Source organism: Ambystoma mexicanum, chromosome 3p (assembly GCF_040938575.1).
Source record: "Ambystoma mexicanum isolate Mex_15411 chromosome 3p, UKY_AmexF1_1, whole genome shotgun sequence".
NCBI classification, from domain to species: Eukaryota; Metazoa; Chordata; class Amphibia; order Caudata; family Ambystomatidae; genus Ambystoma; species Ambystoma mexicanum.
The window spans coordinates 1,218,879,685-1,218,902,733 of NC_090925.1; the positions used below are offsets into that span (position 1 = coordinate 1,218,879,685).

At 48.8% G+C, this 23,049-nt stretch overlaps 1 protein-coding gene across 3 annotated transcripts in view; it reads right to left on the reverse strand.

Moving 5' to 3' along the window:
- ANKHD1 (ankyrin repeat and KH domain containing 1) overlaps nt 1–23,049 on the reverse strand; it is a 1,723,611-nt gene that overhangs the window by 112,971 nt on the left and 1,587,591 nt on the right. For all 3 annotated transcript variants that reach the window (XM_069652665.1, XM_069652666.1, XM_069652664.1), the window contains one exon: nt 20,197–20,372. In XM_069652665.1, coding sequence (XP_069508766.1) covers nt 20,197–20,372 — 176 coding nt within the window. The remainder of the gene's footprint in view (nt 1–20,196; nt 20,373–23,049) is intronic.

Here is a 23,049-nt window from a genome sequence, read left to right on the forward strand (position 1 = left end):
CCCCACCCCAGAGACTGCCAGCCCTGCTTAACCGCCCTAGGTCGCCCAGCAAGACGGAAGACCCTCGATTCGTGGGACCAGGGAGCAAGCACTTCGCTCACAATGGCCAAGAACTCAAAATCGTCCAAACAGGCAGACATCGCTGCGCTACTACTGGTTCCGGCGACGGAGAGGCACAAGAGAGGGGACCGTCCTGAAGCGACCGAAGCAACAACTGTGGACGCCGGTATTGAACCAGGCCCAGGTCCCTCGACGCAAGCTGTAACAAAGTCCGAGCTCCAGAGCCTCCTGTCGGCCCTCAGAAAAGAATATCAGAGGGGCACAGAAGAGGTCAAGAGTAAAATCACGGTCCTGGAAAAAAGAGTAGGGGAGCTGGAGGCGAGAACAGTGAAGGCAGAAACAACCCTCTGTGAACATAGCTATGAGATTGTTAGGGAGAATTCTCATGTATGGCTAATTTCCCTTACCTAGTGAGTCCCTCAGCAGCTTTGCTGGATTTCTGGGCTTTATTTTTCCCACCTGGTAAGAGTGTGAGACTTTTTTCCCCCCACTCTTACAGAGTATTTTTGTGTGTGTTGTACTTTTTGTGCTCATGGGCTATGGAGTGTTACCAACTCCCTAGGCATCATCTTTTTACTTGCGTGTCACACAGCACCTTTAGTGCAGTGACACAGGGATGTCTTTTAGACTTCCCTTGTGAACTCCATTTCTGAGGATGATTACTGTCCCCCAGAAACCTGTAAAGTCTCCATTGGCTTTACTAGTCTTTTTAAATACAGATCCAGTACAAACCATCTTACAGTGGAGTACTGGAGGGGAATATCTTTCCCCTGTCCTTCTGTAACTCAAGGGGCACGTTGCGTCCCCCTTCCCGATTCGACATGGCTGTTGGCAGTGGTAACTATCATTTTTACACGGATTCCCATTTTAACGTTCTGGCTGTAGTGACAGACGAGAACATAAAACCTGCTACCCCATATAGTTTTTATAATGGGTCCTAGCATGGTTTTTCGCCATTTCGTGTTGGAAAGGTCTTTCTTGTTTGCTTTTCGCGCCAAACCAGGTTTGGTTTCCTTATTCGCTGTCCTTTGGCGGGCTTCTGCAAAGAAACCCTCCTTTGGCGTCTGGGTGTCTAGGTCGGCTGAATGTGAGGGAGGGGTTTAGTAACTCCCTGCACAGGGTCTCCTTGGAGACCCAAGTCGCACTTTGTGGCGATTGGCTGAGGTGGTTGTCCGGGCTGGACAACCCCCTTGCTGTGCGATTGACAGCCAGGCTGTGTGAACCGGGGATTTGTGCATAAAAGGCAGGACTCTTGGGCTGGAAGTCAGAGTCGCCACTGGAACTACAAGAACCGAAGAGAAGTGGAGAAGAAGACGGCTGCTGCAACTCCTGGACTCCAATGAAGCCCTGCTGCAGTCCTGCGCTATCTACCCTTCAACGACAGAGAAGATCCAGTCCGGAGTCTTCTTCCCTTGAGCCTGGTGGGATCAACCAGCTCACCTTCTACAGCCACAGAATCCTCTTCTGGGTCGAAATCACTGCACAGAGCTGTAGTGTTCCGGATAGCCATCAGAAGAGCCCTCTCCTGTTTTTAAGGAGCGCACCTTTTATTCATCTTTGCTTTGCTGCTGCTGGCTTCATCCCTGGGTAGTGCTGATCGCTCCAGACGCTGTCCTTGTCCCCACGACTGAAGCTTCAGGAACCATGAGTCTGCAGGAACTACCAGGAACAACTGCCGTAGCACCAGCTTTCTTAATCCAAATAAGGTACAGTGTCCATTTGGTCGTTCTCTCCGTTTGACCTTGAGGAATCGGGGTGAACCCTTTTCCTTTTCCAAGGCTTGTCCTTTCTTCCTTCCATTTTATAACATGTGTTCCCCTTTGACAATATCCAGTACCCCTGGCAAACTTTAATCGTGAACTATTCTAACCGTGTGATCCTCGACAACAGAGCCCCTGCTCCATTTGACACTGGCGCATGCCTATTGACTTATCTGCCCCTTAGAAAATGTCCTCTGATTCTATTGCCTGGACAAAAGTATTGCCTATGATTTTTATGCACGATTCCCTTGTTTTAATTCTATGTGCTAAGTGTGTTTAACTTCGTGTGTATTTCTTCCCGCGGGTACGCTTTCTTTTCGTAAAACCAACTGTCATTACTGTCAAAAAGTGATTGCGTATTAACCCAAGGTAACTTTGTTTCGAAACACCGGTCTGTCAAATCCTAATGTACTTCCCTTGAATTGACCTGAACAAGAGGAATTGTTTGTGTGTAGTATATTTAGAGTGTGGTTTTATTTAATAGAAGTGTTTTGTGAACTATGGTTTAAAAATAAATGTACTTATATTTTTTAACAGAAACCTTGAGTCAGTTTTGGTTTTAGTCACAGTAATTGTAGTCCTTTGTGTAATCTCTATTACTGCTCATTTGCTCTGAGATAAGTCTGGCTGCTCCGCTACTGCTACCACTATAGCTGTAGAACAGGCTTGTACCAAAGGTAAAATTGTACTATTACTTGTAGTCTTAATTGTATGTAGTGTTCCCTAAGGGTACTGCATATGATTCTGCCTAACAGCGATCGATGGGGGCGCAGAGACTAGCTGCACTTAAAACAGATGCGAAGCACTTAAGCTCAAGCAGGAGGACGCTTCAAAATCGCTCTTGGCGCAACAACATACACCAGCGGGGGATCCCAACAACCATTCCAGACGCTGAATTGGGGCAGTAGGTCTGTGACCTCTTTCACTACACCCTAACCTTGCCAGAGCACCCCCCCACCCCGCCAGAACAAGACAAAATACAACCACCCTGCCGGATGTCCTCGCAAGACTATTATTTTAAAGTAAAAGAAGAAATAATGCAAGAAGCGAGGAGCTCCCCCCCAGCACTCATCAGAGACGCCTCCATCTCCTTATATCCGGACCTTGCAGCTGTAACACTATTGAAAAGGAAGGCTCAGAGAACAGTGACGAAATGGCAGAGGGAAAAAGGGATCCCCTATCGCTGGGGTTATCCCACATCCCTGACCTTCACCTGGGAAGGTAGCACGTGGCACATGCGCAACCTAAACAAAGCTGAGAAATTGCTGAGCCCGGGGGAGGAGGACGGGGCCCCCAACGAAGCCTTGCCATCCAGACAAGCAGCATCGCAAGAGCCTAAACTGTCCTGGTCCCGAAGGAGAAACGTCACCACAGGATCAGAGCCCCCCCCCCTTCCAACGGCAAGCGGCCCAGCAATGACTAACAATATGGGTCGACTCACAACCACCTGGCCGACAGGCCATGTAACCCCTAGCAGGGGTCCAACAACACAGCCTCTAACATGGACAAAAAACTCAAAAGAAGCTGCCTCCTGGCCACCATACTTCGATGTTTCACCGTTCAATAGAGGGGGATTGACCGCCTCCACACAAGTTGGCTGCGTTGGCCCAGCCGGAGGCCCTGTTGGTCGAAAGCTGGCCCAGACGACAGCACAATTCGACATGCACCAATCGGGTTTCGTATCTTGTCTGGCAACATTGTTAATCTTCTTACTCTATCAGGTATAAAAAAGCATGAGCTACTATCAAATCAACCGATTTACCTAGCCTTCATAGATTTTAAACAAGCTTTCGATTCCATCTCTAGCAACCTATTATGGCGAAAATTAATGAAGGCAAGGTGCCCAGCATTTATACTCAACTTGCTTCATCAATTCTATTCAAACACATCCATCAAGGTAAAGTTAAATCAAGAGGGACTCTTATCACAATCAAAGACGGATGCATATTGGCTTCCACACTATTTAACTTATATATTAGTGACAGACACACACCTGGAAACTATTAGATCTTTTCAGCCGAAAATTGGTCAGTCACCGATATCATGGCTCCTCAACGCGGATGACCTCGTACTATTAGATCAGATGCCCAGAGGTCTCCAGAGAAAGCCCAACGCCTTAGAAAAATATGCGCTGAAAAGTGCCCCAATGATCAACATGCAACAGTCAAATGCTCTTATAATGCAACCTAGAAAAGGCAGGAAAACAAAAAAGGTACACTTAAGTGGGTGATTGGGATGCAAGCACTTGTGATAATTCAAGAGTTCAAATACCTTGGACAAAACATCAATGACTACCCGCAGCATACTCCCTTTAAAAAAGAAATAAAATGAAAAATAGAATCAATGTCCTCCCAAGCAATGCTAAGACATCGAAAATATGGCACATTTTCATGCCTACCTATTGTAAATGTTTACAGACAAAAAGTTATACTTGTGGTCACATATGGGGTTCAGGACCAACTACCCAAGAATCACCGTAAATGGAACTATCTAGAAGGTCTAAATTGGAGAAACAAAAGGTTATCCCTTCCATAAAGCTTTCCCATACAAATCATTAGTTATGAACTAGGGTTACTTTCTCTTATCACCATTGTAGTGCGGCAGGCTTTAGCTCTCTTCCGAAAGTTCTTGATGAACAAGGTTTCCACCAAGCCTCATACCAGCCCTTACATACTTGATGGACGGAAAACATGACAATGCATTAAAAACCTAGAAAGACTACTGCATAACAACTATGAAAGAGGCCGATATAGAAGAGCAGTTATTAATAAGCAATCCTAACCGCGCCAAACATAAGTTAGGGCATTTTGATTGGGGCGCCAAGTGGACAAAGGACAATCAATAGAAGGCGTTCAGAAATGGCAATTTTGTACTCTGTACTTCCTCAAATGGCAAAATACCTCCAACAATTCCCAGACCAGAAATGTAGCGCCAATCTAATGAGACTGTGCATTAATCTAGTGCCTACGAGAGCACTCTTAGCATCTCAAGTAAAAAATAAGAACCTAAATACTGCGTGTCGATTCTACGAATTGCCTAACCAAAGTGAAACCTTACAACACTTACTTGTTGAATGTACAAATTTATCCCCATTGAGAAAAGAATATTTTTATAAATGTGTTAATGAATTTGGCTTATTATCGCCCAACCAGATGTGGTTTATATTTAATGCAAATCAAATATAATTAAACATTGCTACAATAAATTACTTGCAGCGACTGAAGATTGAGGTATAGTTATACAAGCAATCAATTTGTGAAGAGACTTGAAAAGGAATACAATTTGTGATTTAGATTAAGTCCTCTGAGATAGATCATCAGAGAAAATCGCACATCACACTAGCGTGCTATTGTATATAAAAACTACATTTAGGAATGGAAATTGCTACTTTACGTGAAAAGAAACAGTGCTAATTCTGCGTAAACACAACATAATGCTAATGTAAGAGCCTCTGCCAATAAACCTGCAACTCTAATTTGCAAAAGTGCATATTGTGCTTATAATTGTGGGTAAACAAAAAGTTGACTTAAATTGTGCAACAATAAGATATTAAGGTCTAAAAACAACACAATGCTAACGTAAAATGCTCTGTCTTAACCCTATGCCAATAGATAGAGGTTACCATGAGAACATTGTGTTTTACACCTGTACCCTTAATTGATTTTAAAGGACAACTAATACCTTGTATGCATCTCAGACTATCAAATGGAGAATGCCTTATTTCTGAATTCATGTGTTCTGTTAATATTGTATTACTTGTATGTTAATAGTGGTTTTAAAACATGATGTATATTTTAGCTAGACTAAACTCTATCAAATATTGATCATATGATTCAGTTTTAAATATATACTGTTCAAATATAACATTCGAGGGGATTGGGCCCTCCGACGTATTCCATATCTATGACAGGTAATGTCCACAGCTGTGCTGCTTCGGAAAATTTTCGGCGTCTGCGCCCTGCGCCGTCCCCGAGGACCTCCTCCGACGGCCGACGTCACCCGTAGCCTCAGTTCCGTTTTTTCCGCGAACGTGTTCGCTTCGTGAATCTCGGTACGCCTCGACTCTTTGGAGTTTGTTGTATTCTTCTCGGTTCTTTGAACCTGTTCGGTTTTTGCGAAAAAAGCCTGTGGTGACGATGTCTAATTCGTTTTCAACCCCGCGTCCGGGCTTCAAGAAATGCGAGGACAGTGGGTCCAAGATGTCGGTAACAGACTCGCACGACACCTGCCTCTGGTGCCTCGGGGCGGCCCACGACACGGACGATTGTGTCGACTGCCAGTCGCTCACAGCCAAGGCCTTGCGGGAGCGCAAGAAGAAGTTGTCAGCAGGTAGGGTGTCTAAGCCCAGGAAGTCGAGGTCTGCGGGGCTTTCGACGGATGATTCGAGAGGCAACTCTCCGCATCATCGTCGGAGGTCGAGTGGGTCTCTTTCCAGGAGTCGGTCTCACCACTCCTCTGCCTCTTCGAGGCATTCCCGGAAGCGCCGGCATCGGTCGCATTCCCCGTCCTCTTCCGAGGACTCCGGCCGTCGGCGGGTCGCTTATCCCACTATGCAAGCGACACCGGAGGAATGGGCTTCCTTCGGGAAGAAGATGTTAGCGATTCTTTAATCGCAGGGCACCGGTCCATCCGCGCCTCCGAGTGGGGTCGGTCGTAATCGGTCGAGAGACACCGCTCGCACGCCTTCGGGCTCGGGTGGTCGGCACGGTTCGCGGGAGAGGTCATGCTCGGACAAGGGTAACCGTTCTCACCATGCCCGTTCCAGGTTCCGGTCCTTGAGCGCTCGAGTCCGCGTGATCCTGTGCCGTCTTCGAGGAAGACATCGACGCCTGTGGCGCCGAGGTCATAGACGACCTCTCTCGAGGCTCCGCCTTCGAGGGGGTCGTCGACGCTGTCGGCGCCTAGGTCGAAGGACACGCTCGGAGCCCTGGCTTCGAGGACTCTGTCGACGCCGCCGGTGCTGGCGGATGACTTCGATTCGCTCGACGTCGATTCTCTCGACGCCGGCACCGACTCGTTCGGCGCCCTCGATGCCTTTCGAGGCGGTGGAGTCGGAGGGGCCCCGTGGCACGGGGATAGCCCCTAGAAAGGCTATGGCTAAGGTCAGGCATAGCTTTGGTCCCCAGGTGTCTTCCTCTCACCACCAGGAGTACATTTCAGAGGGTGATGACGGCTCTGATCAAGGCTTGGTTCCGGTTACGGTGCCAGATGAGCTTCTCTCGGGCCATAGCCAGTTTGATGACCTGAGGCAGTCACTGCATGATGCTAGTGGACTGGACACCTCTCCGGAGGTGGAGTTTTGTAGGCCGGAGCCTGGCACTCATGCCGATTCTTCGTACCGGCGCCTTATGTCTCAGGTCACCGAGAACTTGGGATGGTCGGCTCCCCCAGGGGAGTTTGTTCAGGATGATCTCACGGACATCCTTGATCTTGGTCCCCCCACTGACTCGGTACTGCCATTTCATATGGCTCTGCAGAGAAGGGTGGCGGCGGCTTGGACTGCTCCGGAGAGTCTCCCGGCAGTGGGCAAGTCTTTGTCGCGAAAATACCGTCCAGCCAGTAACAACCCCTGCTACTTGTCCAGGCACCCCACTCCGGAGAGTTTGGTGGTGCAGGCGGCTACGGCCCCGGCAAAGCAGGCGTCGTATCCTACCATCCCACCGGATAGGGACGACAAATGTTTTGACGGCTGGTCAAAGAAAGTGTTTTCTTCTGGGGGTATGGCGCTTCAGGCAGCCAACTCCGTATGTGCCTTGTCTCGTTTCGCACGCACTCTGTGGAACTGTGTTGCATTAGCGGATGATCATATTCCCGAAGGGGACGAACGGGATGGTTTCATTGCTATGGTTCAGGATGGCAAGGATGCCATGTGTGAGGCCGTTCAGTCGGGTTTGGACATGGCAGATTGTGTCAGCCGGTCCATGGCGGTGAGCACCGTAATACGCAGGTTTGTGTGGTTGCAGAAGTCGGGGTTCGCTCCTGATGTGCAGTCCCGGCTCCTCAACATGCCCTTTGACGGTGAACATCTTTTTGGCAGCAAGGCTGACGAGAGCCTTGAGAGGTTGCAGACCTCCAAAGCTGCAGTGAAGTCGTTGGGCGCTGCAGTTCGACAACCTCCGCCTTTTCGTCCTAGGGGACAACAATGGAGGGGAGGTTCCTTTCGCTATTTCTCGTCCTTCAGTAAAGCGAGAGGAGCTGTCAGCCAAAGAGGCCACCGTAAGAGTACCAGAGGAGGAAAAGAGGGTACTCGAGGTGCCAAGGCCGCTCGGGCAGTTGCCTTTTTGCCCTCAGGCAATGCTGCAGCCGCTACCACTCAGGCATGAGGCCAGGTCCCATGGTTCGCCGGTTGGGGGAAGGCTGGCGCAGCATCTTGTAGAGTGGCGTGCCATTACTTCAGATGTGTGGGTTCTGGAGATCATAACCCACGGCTACTGTCTTCCCTTTCGGCAGAGGCCTCACGACAATCCACCTGGGAACCTCTCTTTGAAGAGTCCGGATCCGCTCCTTGCGCAGGAAATTCAAGGCGGAGAAAGGCGCCATAGAACTGGTGCCTGTAGCGGAGAGGAACAAGGGATGGTATTCCCCTTATTTTTTGATTTCGAAGAAAGACAGGGGATTGAGACCCATCATGGACTTGCGCAGTTTGAACAAACTCCTCAGGAAGGACAAGATCAAGATGGTTACTCTCTCGAGTCCTCCAGGCCCTTCAACTTCAGGACTGGTTGGTGTCTCTCGAACTCAAGGACGCTTACTTCCATGTGCCGATCCATCTCAAGCACAAGAAGTACCTGAGGTTCGCGGTTGGCGACTCGCACTTTCAGTTTCGGGTCCTGTTGTTCGGATTGACCTCCGCCCCAAGGGTTTTCACCAAGCTTATGGTGGTGGTGGCAGCGCATCTCAGGAAAGGGGGGATTCATGTCTACCCCTACCTGGACGATTGGTTGATCAGGGGGAGATCTCCCGAGCAAATCCTGGATCATCTGTCCGTCACCTGCCACTCCCTTCACAAGCTGGGCTTCTCCCTCAATTTAAAGTCGTCCCATTTGACGCCAACACAGCGGCTCCAGTACATTGGAGCAGTGCTTGACACATCCCTGGGGCAGTGTTTTCCTCCCCAGTTGAGGGCTCTTCACATTCAGCAGATGGTGCACAAGTTTCAACTTGCCCAGACTCTCCCAGAGTCCGAGTTCTTGAGGTTGCTCGGCCTCATGGCATCCTGCATTCTTCTGGTGCCAGAGGCCAGGTTGCGGATGGGATCTTTGCAATGGGCACTCAAGCTCCAGTGGTCTCAGTCCTCCGGCAGGATGTCGGACCCTGTTCAGGTGCCGCCCTCGGTCACCCAGACTTCTGTGGTGGGCTGTCGAAGGCAATCTGATGAAGGGGGCCCCATTTTGGCTGCCCTGGCCGGAGGTGACGATCGTGAGGGAGGCATCCTTCGCGGGATGGGGAGCTCATGCCAACGAGTTGACAGTCAGCGGTCGTTGGTCTCCGTCAGAGTCCAGACTCCATATCAATCTGTTGGAGCTGAGGGCCGTCAGGCTAGTCCTGAAGGCTTTTCTGCCGACTGTGCGAGGAAAGAGTGTCCTGATTGTAACAGACAACATGGTGGCCACACTACCTCAACAAAAAAGGGGGGGGCAGGGTCACTTCCTCTGTGCAGGGAGGCGATGCAGCTCGAGTTCTGGGCCATCCAGCAAGAAGTTTCGATCTCGGCAGTTCATCTGGCCGGAGACGACAACGAGACGGCGGACGCTCTGAGCAGGCAGAGCACGATCTCTCACGAGTGGGAGCTGGCTCAGGAGATTCTCCCCCTTTGGGGGACCCCTCAAGTGGATCTCTTCGCCTCCACTGTCAACCGGAAGTGCGAAAGGTTCTGCTCGCAGGAATTTCCTCCAAAAGGAGCCTGAGGAGACACGTTCGTGGTGGAGTGGTCCTTCCCACTGCTGTACGCGTTTCCTCCAGTCCCCATCATCCCGCAAGTACTGCGGGGGTTACGGATGTTCGGTTCCCGGATGATCCTCATTGCTCCGGCGTGGGCCCAAAGGACGTGGTACCCGGACGTTCTCGACTTGTCAATCTGCCCTCCACGTCGTCTTCCCTACCGAGACAAACTGCTCTCACGGTAGATGTTGGGCATTCTGAAATTTTGTTGCCATCTGCAGAATGTGGTGAGCTCTTTCCTCGGGAGGAGAGGCTTTCCCTGAGGTGTTGTCCTGGACCGCTCCGATGAATTGGGAGTCTTTGGCTCTGAATCATTTGTGACTTCTTGTAATTGAGGGAGAAGCCCATTTGTTTAGGAAGTGACAGGTCATGGCCAGATGTCCCTGGGCCAGTTCGGGTGAACTTGCCCTGATTAGCCAATCGTCCAGATAAGGGTAGATGTGAATTCTCTCCCTCCTGAGACTCGCTGCCACTACTGCCATTAGTTTGGTGGAGACCCTCGGGGCGGAGGTCAGCCCACATGGCAGAACTCAAAACTGATAGTGAGATCCGCCAATTGCGAACCTCAGGTACTTTGTGTTTGAGATGGATTGGAACATGAAAGTAAGCATCCTGAAGGTCCAATGAAACCAGCCAGTGCTGAAGCTGAAGAGCCTGAAGGATCGGAGAAAGGGTCACCATCTTGAACTTGTCCTTCCTGAGGAATTTGTTCAAATTTCTCAAGTCCAAGCTGGGTCTAAATCCTCAGTCCTTTTTGGGAATAAGAAAATAAGGGGAGTACCAACCCTTGTTCCTCTCCGCTACAGGTTGTTAGGGAGAATTCTCTTTAGGCTGAATTTCCTAACCTAGTGAGTCCACCAGCAGCTTTGCTAGATTTCTGGAGTTTGTTTTTTCCTCCTGCCAAGAGTGAGGCTTTTTTTCTCCCACTCTTGGACATGATTTATGGGGTTCCTTTGACTGTTAATGCGTTTTATGGGCTATGGGGTCCTTTACTCCATAGGGTCTCATGTGTTTTTTATGTGTGTTACATAAGGCCCTAAACAATGCTGCTCCTAGTTACTTGACGGACAAAATAAAAAGAAAAACATCTAATAGACCCATGAGACTCGCCAACTCCAATGGCCTGGTAGTACCCAGATTTAGACTTGCTAAAATCGGTGGTGCAAGCTTCCCTGTGAGAGCTGCCAACTTGTGGAACGCTTTGCCACCTAACCTAAGAGTAGACCAACCCTTCCCACACTTCAGAAAGAACTTCATCAAACATATTAACGCTAACAACGACTAGACACCTGAACCTTCACAGTGTAGCCCTACTTGATGCACTCAGATGCGTTAGTAACCCTTATGTTTATAACTGCTAACTTTGTATATTGCTAACTGTACATTCATGTAAATACTGCAACCGCTAATTGTACATTCATGTAATTTTGTAATATTGTAAATTCATTCATGTAACATTTTAAGTCTCGCATATACTTGCTGCTGCGCACAGTAACCTAAAGGTCTGGAGCGCATTATAAATAAATAAATAAAACAAACAAACAAACAGCACCCTCCGTGCAGTAAAACAGGGCTATCATAGTGACCCCCCACCATAGACGCCATACCCTGGGACTGACTACTGTCTCCCAGGGCATGTAAAGTCACCATTGGCTTTACTAGTCCCAAATTATTAACAGAAACCAGTACAAACCATCATATTGTGGACGTACTGGTCGGGGAAATTCGATTGCCCCGGGATCTGTTAGTCGAGGGGGCACGTCTCCGTCCCCCTGATCGAGTTTTGGCTGGTGGCAGTGGAAACTACTTTTTATATTCGACCGCAAATATTTTCCTATGGGATTTTCCCATTGTTCGAAGCTACCAACTTTAATTATTTAATTGTCATAGCCTCGAACATACCACCGGTTTATTTAATTAATATTAATTCGCCAGTTGGTATTTTTTGCCAGGACTCGATTCTAAAATGGCGTCTGTGTTCTCTTCTGTGACTCCAACCCAAGTCGAGCCCTTTGTTGCACTTTTTGGCGGGCTTCTCCACAGAAGCCTCCAAAAGTGGTGCCACTCTGTCTGGGTACCACAGGGGGTGCGGGAGGGGGTTTAGGCACCCTGGACTGAGTTACCTTGGTAACTCAAGTCGCACTCTTGTGTGATTGGCCCAAGTGGTGAGCCGGCCGGCTCACCACTTAGCATGTTTGATTGACAGCTAGGCTGAGTGAATGGGGGTATGCTGCATAAAAGCAGGGCTTTGGGGACTGGAACTTCAGAAGTCGCCACAGGACTGGAGAATCCGACGAGGGAGAAGCTGAGCCGACCTACCACGACGACACCACCGGTGGAGCCCTGCGGAACTGACTCACCACTTCCCGACGACAGAAGATCTCCCGGCTGGAGAGGCTTCTTCCCCTGACTGGTGGGCACAACCAGTTTTACCTTCTTTCTTCGCACCCCAGACCGGTTTGTGGTCAAACTTCCCGTGCCAAGCACCCCGGCAGCCGGATAGCCACTCACCACTGAACCGCGAATCAACGGACCGCTCCTTGTACCTGAGAAACTCCGCAGCTGGTTTCTTCCCAGGCAGTGTAACGGACTCCTGTCTTCCTCCATTGCTACAAGGTTATAATAACTCCTTAACCTTCTGGACTGGGCTGGCCACCTTGACCCCCTAACTGGTCCCTTTCTTTGGTCCAACTCCTTTTTGAACCTTTACAAGACTTTTGTGCACTGCAACCGTGTGACCTTGGACACATTTCGTTTCGATCCTCTTAAAGCGGATCCGGCCTACTGACTCTGAATTCAAGGTTTTACTTTGCCTTTCCCTCTTGTTATGTTCTTGTAAAAGTGTTGGGATCTGTTTCAATTTGTTCTCTGCTTTCCTCTCCCTTTTAAAAACGAACTATTAGAGTGCCATCTACGTTAAGCGCTCACCGCTGTCTGAAAATAAGTGGGGCTTTACTTAAGACTTGTCTAATATTCTTTTAAGGGAGTGTATCTTTCAGTGACCATGTTTTTGAATTGCTTACTATTAGTGCCTATGTGTTTTTCTAGATGTGGTTTTAAATAAATAATTATATCTCTTTTACAAAAAGCCCGGGTCAGTGTTTACTTGTTCTATTGTGTTCTCTTGACCTATTGTGAATACTCTGTATACTGCCTAACTCTTCTTGAGGGAAGTCTGGCTGCTCAGCCACAGCTACCAAGTGAATCTGTGTGGTACAAACTGCTACCAAGTGGGTTTACTGCCAAACACCTGTAGTCTTAAATCTTTTGCAGTGATCCCATAGGAAAATGCACAGGTTTCTGCCTAACACAGGTACATGTTCTACTGCACCTTTCTCTAGCAGGATTGAAATCTCCTGCACAAGGAGCGGGTCTGGAATTTTTACAGAGTTGGCTCCGGTGGATGACCTTGAGACCTTCGATGACAAGGAAGACATTAACCATGGGTCACTATCTCTAGTGCCCAGGCATCTGACGTAATGCCCCCACCATTCGTCCAGATACTGAGTGATTCTGCCTCCCTCCGGGGTCTTGTGGGTTAAGGCCTCAAAGTGGCTTTGCAGTGGCTGAGGAGGTAGTAGCCGCTGCTTTGGCTGATCTAGCACCTCTCCCTTTTCCACCACAAAAGGGTTTTCTTTGTTGTCCCCTCTGACTGGCCTGCCCTTTCCCTTTTCCAAAAGGGGAATAGAAGCGAAAAGGGCGACTTCCAGGAAGATGACCCTGCGTAGGAGTGCTTTCAAGGTTGCCTTATAGCGGCGCTGAGTGATTTTGCTGCGCTTTCGAGGTCTGCAGCTTCTCCAAGCTCTCGCCCGCCTTGCTGCCAAACAACCTCAAGCCGTCAAAGGGCATATTAAGTAACCTGGACGGTACATCAGATGCGAAACCAGATTTTCTTAGCCATGCAAATCTACGCAAGACTGCGCTAGATGCCATAGAACTGCTTATACTCTCTGCAGTATCCAGTCCTGACTTGAGGCATAGCATCCTTTACTATCGCCAGGAAACCATCCCGCTCCTCACCCTCCGGGATGTGATCAGCCGCTGCATCTAAAAAGCTCCACAGGGTGTAAGTGAACCTAGCTAATGTACAAGTCACATTAGTAGACTTAAGGGCCATACTGCCAGAAGTAAAAGACTTACTCGCCCAGGCATCAATCTTTTTATAGTCCCTGTCAGGGGGCATAGAGGGATAAGCAGACTGTCTATTCGCAGTCGCAGCTTGAATTACCAAACTTTCAGGCGAAGGATGCTTAGATAAATATTCTGGATCCGAGGCAGCAGGTCTATACTTTCCTACAAATGTCTTATTTATGGCTCGTAGAGATTCAGGTGTCTCCCGATTTGTCATAATTCTCTTTTGAAGAGCTTTGTGGAAGGGAAGGACTGGGTCTTTGAGGTCCTCCATCAATAATGGATGTTAAGTCGTCCTGGTCATATCTTGGGGACACCGACTTCCACCCCATAAAATCTATCACTCTTCCTATGAGGTTCCTATAGCATGGTCTGTGGGGTCAGGCCTTTCAAAATCTACCTCAGGTGAGGTATCTATGCCACTGGCCGATTGTAGGCAGTCATAAACGTCTGACATTTTTGAATTAGGATCTACCAGTTCCTCAGGGACTTCTCTTGTCCCAAATCGAACACCAGCTGATGTAATTTCCTCATCAGAGGTTTGTTCCTCAAAAATAGCACATACTGATTAAAAAAATTCTTGCCTGGGCTGAGGGTGGACATTTTTTTTCTGGTAAAGGTGGAACAGACCAAGCCTTAGCCATAGTTGTCATCTTGGGAACCGGTATGAAAGATTTCCCAGACAAAGGAGTCAACGGAATGAATCTACACCGTCTTCGACATACTCGAAGGAATCCCCGAGGTCATCGAGGATGGCTTCGATGTCGAGTAAGGCTTCGACGCCGAGGCCGAAGGTATCGACGCAGAGGCCGAAGGAATCAACGCCATTTTTGGCTTCGACAGCATCGAAGGACGCGTCAAGTCGATAGCTGACTTGGACGATGAGGATGCCATTTTGTCCTCAGGCGCCCTCGATTTATTCACCAAATGTTTCTGTACAGTCTGTTGAGGTGCTGGAGAATCATCGTCCGAGGACGCCCTTGAGTTTTTGTCGGATTTAGTGCAAGATGTTTTGGATTTCCCTCTGTCACCTTTAGAGTGGACAGGGGAATGCTCTTCACGCAGCTTTTTTGAGGGGGTCGGGGCCACCTTCTCAAATTTGTTTTACCATTGAAACCCTAAAGGCCTCCCATTTCTTTGGGGAATCATGCTTCGAAGGACAAGAAATTAACCTTCTGTCAGGCGAGGAAGAAGAGGACGAAGATTTATGATGTCGCTTTTTTGATCTTTTCGATGACGAGGAAGAGGACTTCCTCAAGCGACATTTCGACCTCGATCGCCTCGACTCATGACGAGATTTAGATCTCGATTCTCTCGAGTCTTTTAGCAGAGTTGAAAGACTCTTCCCCCACCGCTAGCATACCTTGGCGTTCCTTAAGAGCCTTGTTCGGCATCGCCTGACACGACCCGCACTCGTCGACTCGGTGATCAGGACTAAAGCACCAAAGACAGTTGCGGCGAGGATCCGTAATGGACATCTTTCTTCCGCATTTCAGACACTTTTTAAAACGTGCCTTGGGTGTTGTCAGGGTTGAGGAAGAAGACATTTCTCGATGAGAAAAACTGACGTGCTGTTTTTGATACACAAAGCAGAAGCTCGGAAATACGGAACTGAACCAACGGGCGCGGCTCGAGCCATTTATACGACGGATAACGTTGACGCTCGACAGCGGCCTTCGGGGATCCAAGCTACGCGGCATTGAGCACAGCACCCTCTGGCGAAATTTTTTCCGAAAGTAGCATCAAGCTGACGAATATATCTAAGATGAGGAATACGTAGGAGGACACAATCCATTCGAAATATTTTTACAATTCTTTTGCATTATTTTTAGCGTGCACATTCACATTTACCGCATATGGCTACTAAACACGGCTAATGATCTAAAATGGCTGTGCCACAAGACATTCACTTGCTACTTTGGCCATATTGTTGTTTGGCCTTCTTCCTGCCTTGCCAGTAACTGCCTTATAAGGGTCATGCATCTGCCGGGGAACGGTGGTGCTAGTGATGCCTTTGTGTGCAGTCCCATTCCACACCCTTGTTGCCAGAAAGTCTGGGCGTGGGACAAATGTGAAACCAGTAGTTGTCCCCGATGGGACAACTCTGGCTGTTTCAATGGTGCAGATTCTTACCATTGGTGGGCTTGGACTTGCTTCCTGCTCGGATTTTGGATAAGAAGCGGACCTCTGAAGCCATTTCTTCAGAGCCAAGAATCCCTTGAAGAAAAGCAGCCTGCTGAAGATCCGAATACAACTCCTGAAGTGGCCCAGCATCCCTTCCAGTAGCCAGCCGGTGAAGCCTTGCTCCTCTGCCTGATCTCCGAAGACCCTGACCACCGTTGAGGTCAGAGTGGAGAGAAGGCGGTATGCTGAACAGCTCCGCAGTGCAGCTGTAGTCTCCACATCCAGAGCCTTGTGTGTGGCACAGCCAGGAGGACCGCTGCCATGATACCCAGTAGGTGTTCGTACCACCAAGCCAAGGTCACTGCTCTGGCTGTAATATTGTCCTCTGAGGGGAAAAACGTTCTCGGAGCTCATATCCCAGTTGAGGCCCAGGAAGGTGAGGCTCTGCGTGGGCTGCAGCTGAGTCTTCTTGATGTGGATAGTAAACCCCAGGTCGTGGAGAGTGTTCATAAGCGTGGAGGAAATGTGGGTAACCCCCTCCAGGGATCTCGCCCTGACGAGCCAGTCCTTCAGGTATGGGTAGACATGGTGGCCCTGAGTAGGTCTGCCACTGCATTCATGAATCTGGTCAATACCCTGGGGGCTGAGGTGAGGCCAAAGGGTAGCACCTTGTACTGGAAATGACAGCCCATGATCCTGAAGCTTAGGAAGGAGCAATGAGGTTGCCAAATCGGGATGTGCAAGTAGGCGTCCTTCAGATCCAGGGAGCACATCCAGTCTCCCCTGTCTAGTGTCCCTGCAATGACTGCTGGCATAACCATCTTGAATTTCTGAAGAGTGTGGGAGAGGTTGAGTTTGGACAGGTCCAACACAACTCTCAGGCCAGCCTGGTTCTTTTTTTGTATGGCGAAAATCCTGGAATAGAAGCCTAAGCATCTCTTGGAGGCTGGCACTTCTTCCACTGCTTGGCTCTCGATGAGTGATCGGATCTACGCCAACAGAGTTGCCATCCCAATCTGTGGGAGAGGACAGAGGAGAGGGAGGTATTGCTAGGCGGTACCCCTTGGATACTACTGAGAGGAACCAGGCGTCCGGAAAGTTCTGGAGCCAGAAATGCACGTGAAAGGCAAGCCTGCCACCCACTGGAGACACGGGGACCCGAAGGGACGAGTCATGTTTTTTTTCTCCCGTCAGAAGCTGCTGCTGAGGAGAGGGACTGGAAGAAGCCCTTGCTCCCCCCCTTTTTTGTTGCTTGCACCGGTGCTGACTCGGGGAGCGGTCAGGTTGCCTCGATCTCCGTTCCAGGAATCCACAGAACTCACCAAACGGCCACTCGTTGTCGGAGCGTTGATGCGACTGGGTGTACGCATTGGGTGTGGCCTTCGTCAGGATAAAGACTTTGCAGTCTGCGAGCTGTTCTTTTTTTATCCAATTCCTCATTGGTGGTAGAGTGGAAGAGGTAACTACCCTCGAATGGAAGGTCCAAAATGCGATCCTGGACAAGGGGTTAAACTTAGTAGCCGAAAGCCAAGCCGTCCTTCACATGTCAGTGTTGATGCACATGGCCCGGCAAGAGGCATCGATGTGAGCAACTGTGGACTCCATGATGTCCTGCACTACCAGCTTGGCTTCTCCCAGACCTGCTTTGAAGCGTGCCTGGCTCTGCACCGGAAGTTCCGGAAGGAAGTCTGCTCCCGCCACAACCTCTGGTTAGCGGCTGTCAGCATAGCATATGCGTTGGACTGACGCAGGTGCAGGGAGGCGTTAGAGTACAGCTTCTTCCCGTACGCCTTCAAGATCTTCTCATCCTTGCCTAGCAGCGCCGAGGACAACTGAGGCCTAGAATAGAGGGACGCCGCAGCAATCACCGAAGAATGCGGCTGGGGTGCGTTGATAACAAGAGTGTATCCCCTACTATCTATCTATACTTGGCATTGAGGTGCCGATTGACAGGTTGGGCTGAGTGTGGGTTGAGCCACCCTTCTTGGCTTGGCTAGAGCCACAACGTCTTTCTGCATCGGGATACCTGTTTTGGTATGGGGTCGTAGGGTGAGCACTTCTGCCAAGATCCCCTCCTCGGGCTGCTCGACCTCAGGTTGAGGAAGGCCCAAATATTCTGGCAAACCTGCAAGCCTGTCGTGGATGGCCTTTGCTGACAACGGCGTGTCAGGGTCCTCCTCCTCGTCTGTGTCCACCAGATTGTCTGGCTGGTCTGGAGCGGGTGGAGGAGTGCTGGATGCCGTGGGCTGCCAGGGGAAGATCGGAGCCGGAGGCTGGTGTGGAACCACCTGTACTGTGGGTGGCAGGGGAGCCGGAATAGGATAACGCAGCAGGGGCTGCGCTGGGGCCTGTGCTGCCGGAGCCATGGGAGGAATGACTATGGGCGACAGTGGAGTGACTGGAGGGAGCAAGTCCCTGACAGCATCCCGTAGGATGACCCCCATCTGGGGGGTTTGCATCAGCACCAGGAACCTTTCGAAGAACCGGTCTTCGGAAGAAGGGGATGTTGACAAAGTGGCTGGGGGATGCTGGGGCCGGAGTGCACTCTGTCCAGGTAGCAGGGGAAACCTGCCCTGTGGATGGATAAACTGTAGGCCATGTACCTGGTTTGACACCAGTCCCTCCTTGAAACTCGTTCACCCGCCTGCTCTGTTCCTAGGAGTGGCATCGGACGAGCTGCCAATTTTTCGGGCGCGGCTGCCATTTTGTCGAGTTGCGTGCCACGTGCCAAAGGCGTGGTGCCTGGCTCCCTAGGTCCGGCCTCCTCCAGAACTCTTGGTTGGAGAGTATGAGGCCTACCCTGCACCTCAGGTCTGGGCCTGGAAGGTGTGTTGCCTTGGCATTGTTGCCGGTAGTGCTGCGTGCAGGCGCCTCCTCTGACATTGAGCCGGTACTAGGACATTGCCCCTTGGGTGTACATCTGGTAAAATAACATTAAGGTCCCTCAGCACTGATTCCGGAAGGATCCGACAACCCCTCGACCGTGAGGCCGGTAGCTCGACTAGCCTCGGTGCGTGTGCTGGTAGCAGAACCCGAGAGGTTCCTCCTGCTTGGGCTTTTCCTCGGGAAGGAGTCGCCGCCCTTGCGGGGTACGATGGAAAATAGCAGCCCACCCTTGGGCCTCGATCTCTGCTTAACAAAGTTTTTCAAGTCGTCTGGAGGCGACCTTTCGAAGAGCTCTCTCAACCTGGTTAGCCTGTTCTTCAGTGCCTGTGGAGTCAGTGCATCGCATGCGGTACAACCTTGCCAGCCGTGGTCAGGGCCAAGGCAGCAAAGGAAAAGAGCGTTGGGGTCAGACATAGGGAAGAGGCCCTCGCAGGCTGGACACCTGCTGAAGCCCGCTGAAGTCGACATGCGCCGGGGAGGAGCGTGACGCCGGAGGACCGAGTACCTGAATGACAGAGAAAACAAAAAGATAAAAGAATTTGGGGAAGAGCGCGTGGCATTACATGGTCGAGGCCAAACCCAGGAGCACTGGTGAAATCCCGTCGATGAGGAAAAGGGGACTGAGGAGTGGCGCTGGTAGGCAGAGCCAGGGTAGCGCATGCTCCCAGGGCCACGCCCCGTGAGCCTCTAAATTTAAAGGGGAAGAAGGTTTTTTCTGGTGAAAAACATTCTGTCCCCTGTCCCTTGGAAGGGACAGCCATGCAGTATGGAGGAAAGGGGACAGGACATAAGAGTAACTGACAATTTCTGTGGGCCAACGCATGACCTGTATCCACATCGCCAGACTAGAAAACTACAAGTGGGGAAAAAACTAGGAAACAGGAATTTTCCTGATATGCACCCCAACTCTGGAAAAAGTTAGAAACGCATAAAACACTGCCCCTCCATTCTACAATTAAGAAACTGAGAACCCCCACTCCTCAAAGCACATCTTGCCCGTTGCGGATTGATCCACTCAACCCTACTTCTCGCGTTCTGCAGCGCCCTCCTTTGCAACTCTGACCCATTCCAGCTACGACTGCTACCCCCAGACTCTACCCGTAATCCTGCTGGGTGATTCCCAGAAGTACAGCACATTGTTGCTTCCTGGCTAGTTTTGCACTTAAAAATGTCATACGTGGATACAGATGGTCAATTGCTCTGGAAACTAAAAAAATAAAAAGTCATAAGGTCTAGAATGAGACCCAATTCAACTCTCCCTTCCCCAATACGATTGCTTGAGAACAATGCTTACTTTTGAAAAATCCACATAACCACTGGCCGTTGGTTGTTGAAAAACGTTTGATGGAGCCATTATTCCAGAATCATCTCGCTCCATTGGCTGATGCTGAGAAAATGTGGATGGATCAGATACCTGTTGAAGGCCTGGATGACCACTCATTACAGATTGCGACCAACCGGACATTGCTTCTGAAAAGGTAAAGAACACACCACAGTGTCAGTCATCAATATTTTTTCATGCTTATACTTCCATATAATCAACCTTTTGAGTACACTTTCGAGCAGTGAATATTGTAGAATACAATACAAGAACATAATATATACTATTTTGTCTGTGCGTGACAATGTCTGAATAACCATTAATTACATCAAAGTATTGGAGCAGACCATTGAACTTTCACCATATAACACCGGCACAACTATACACTAAAATGAAAAGGAACGGGAGGCAGTGGGAGCACATATATTGATTAAAACATTATGCAATTAAAGACACACCTAGTGAGCTGTAATGGGGGATGCACAGAGGGGCAATTAGTCAGCCCTGTTGACATAAATCTAACAACCACATGGTTTAGTGAAATCCATGTTACAAAAGTGTGCTAGTTTTTGCTTTAGATTTGTTTAATCACTAGTCTCCCCCATCCGTTCAGCTTTAACATTTTGTAGCCCATTTACTTTGCAATCTTCCCTTTTTGGCCCCTATACAGATCACTGACTTTCAGATATCTTTTCAACCCAGTCACAACGTCTCCACCTGTTAAAAGAAATAATAAACCTGTGCACAACAATGTGGACAAATGGCTCTGAAGGAAATATTGAGGTAGAAAATCATTAAATAAGGAAATGTTTGACTGTTCTGCCAATTCAAAGACTGAGATCTGTAGGCCTGGCCTCTGCCAATGTGTACATGTTAATCTTTATTGGCAATAATGATAATTATGTGTGCACTGATAGACGTCATCTGCGCTCGAGGACCATATTTAAAAAGGTAGATTCTTCTTTCTACAACTACATATAGCTGGGTTACCGGGCATATCAGACTTCCCAGGTTCAGAATGCAACCATAGGAAATCTACTCAATGGAGAAACTACTATAAATTCTAGTCCCCAGACCAGTTTAGTACATACTATTGGGATTTCTCTTCTGTGGAGACAGGAACAGCCTTATGCAAACCCAAACCCTGAATTTTGAACTGCAAAGTCAGCTTGGCACTGCAGTCCTTTTCCACTGGTCCTAATGGATGCAAGGGTTTACATGTACGGTAGTAGAGTATATGGTATCATGAACTATGAGGGCAGTAGTCACTATTGTGTGAAACATTTACAAACTCGTTCATACTCTTGGGAGAATCCCAAAGCATGAAATAAATCATAAGGAGATAGGGCCTAGAAATTGAGACGTTTATAATGAACCACTTGACCAAACCAGCCATCAGCTATGGAACAGACAGCCATACAGTAGTTTTTCAACAGAGGATGCCGATATAGCGGTTTTACAAAAGGCATCTGGAAGGCAGACCTTTGAAAAACCACTGAGGCTGCTTTTTTTTTTTCTTAGTGCATCAGCGCTTAAGCCTTTGGGGGATATATTTTACACCCTGTCGCATCCAGTGCGATGCATTATGTTTCTGCCAGAATTCCTTTATCAGTAACGCACGAGCAGCCTTTCCAAAGAACATATAACACTAGTCATGCCAAAATAAACCTTAAAACAGCTCCATGATCAACCAGGCACAAAAGGGTGGGCAGATACATCACCTGACCCCGCTAAAAAAAAAAAAAAAAAAAAACACAAATAAGAGAAAGTTTTAACTATGAGCAAGTTGGAAGGAAAACCGTATCTCCACTTTATTGTCGTAAAACATTTCGTCTTTAAAGGCGACAGAGCCTCAAGTGCACCAATCTGGCAAGGAGAATAAGGTCAATTAGAAGCACAGTGTTTGCAACTCACAATCTACAAAGGTGAGAAAGGATTAAGAACCAAAGCAGTAATAGCTTACTTTAATGTTCTTTCTGATGGAAACCATCTTCCTCCCACTGATGCCCCACCTTTTCTGAAATGCCTCCAATTCCATAAACTTCCTTTTTGCCAGAAGAGCGTATTGTGCAGTTCTGCACTGCACCAGTCATTGGCCTTGCACTGGAAGTGAAAACACACAGAAGTATCAAGTGCCTTACCACAGAAATCTGACAATAGGAAGGGAGGAGGGTTGATGAGGAATCTATGGGAGGATGTTTGAATCCACCATAAAGAACATTACTAAAAGCAGGAAACTTGTTCTTAAAATGAATACCCTTTTCCCTTCAGATTTCTCAGCTTTTCAAACTCCGAAATCCATATAAAGGCGGCACAAATGTAGGACAAATGGCAAATAAACCACTCTACCCCAGAGATCCAAAGCTCCGAAGACCCAACAGTCTTCCCACAGCTAGTAAATCAAGGCAGCAAGCAGTGTGTAAAGAAGGTACCTAAGGAGGTCCAGTTCATAGCTTGATAGATAACCAGCAATTGTTAATCTGTGCAGGGCTACATTAACCACTTGGCTTTTGCATTCTTAATCTTGTAGGTATTCCATCTGCACCGATTCATAAGAGATTAATGCAGAGCACAATCCTCCAAAGAGTAGTCTGCGTCAAAATCGATGTGTCCCTTTCTGGGGCCAGCAAAGTTAAAAAACAGTTGCTCATCATGATAAAAACAAAAAACGCGTTGTTCTGATGGATTAGTGCTTCATTTGTAAGTATCCTCCAGGTGCCAGATAGACTTGAGACTTGTTTTAGCAACTATGAAGTGCACTACAGCACCCCTTGCATTACTGATGTCCTGGATCACGTGTTAATTTTTTTTTCTTTTTGCTGCTTT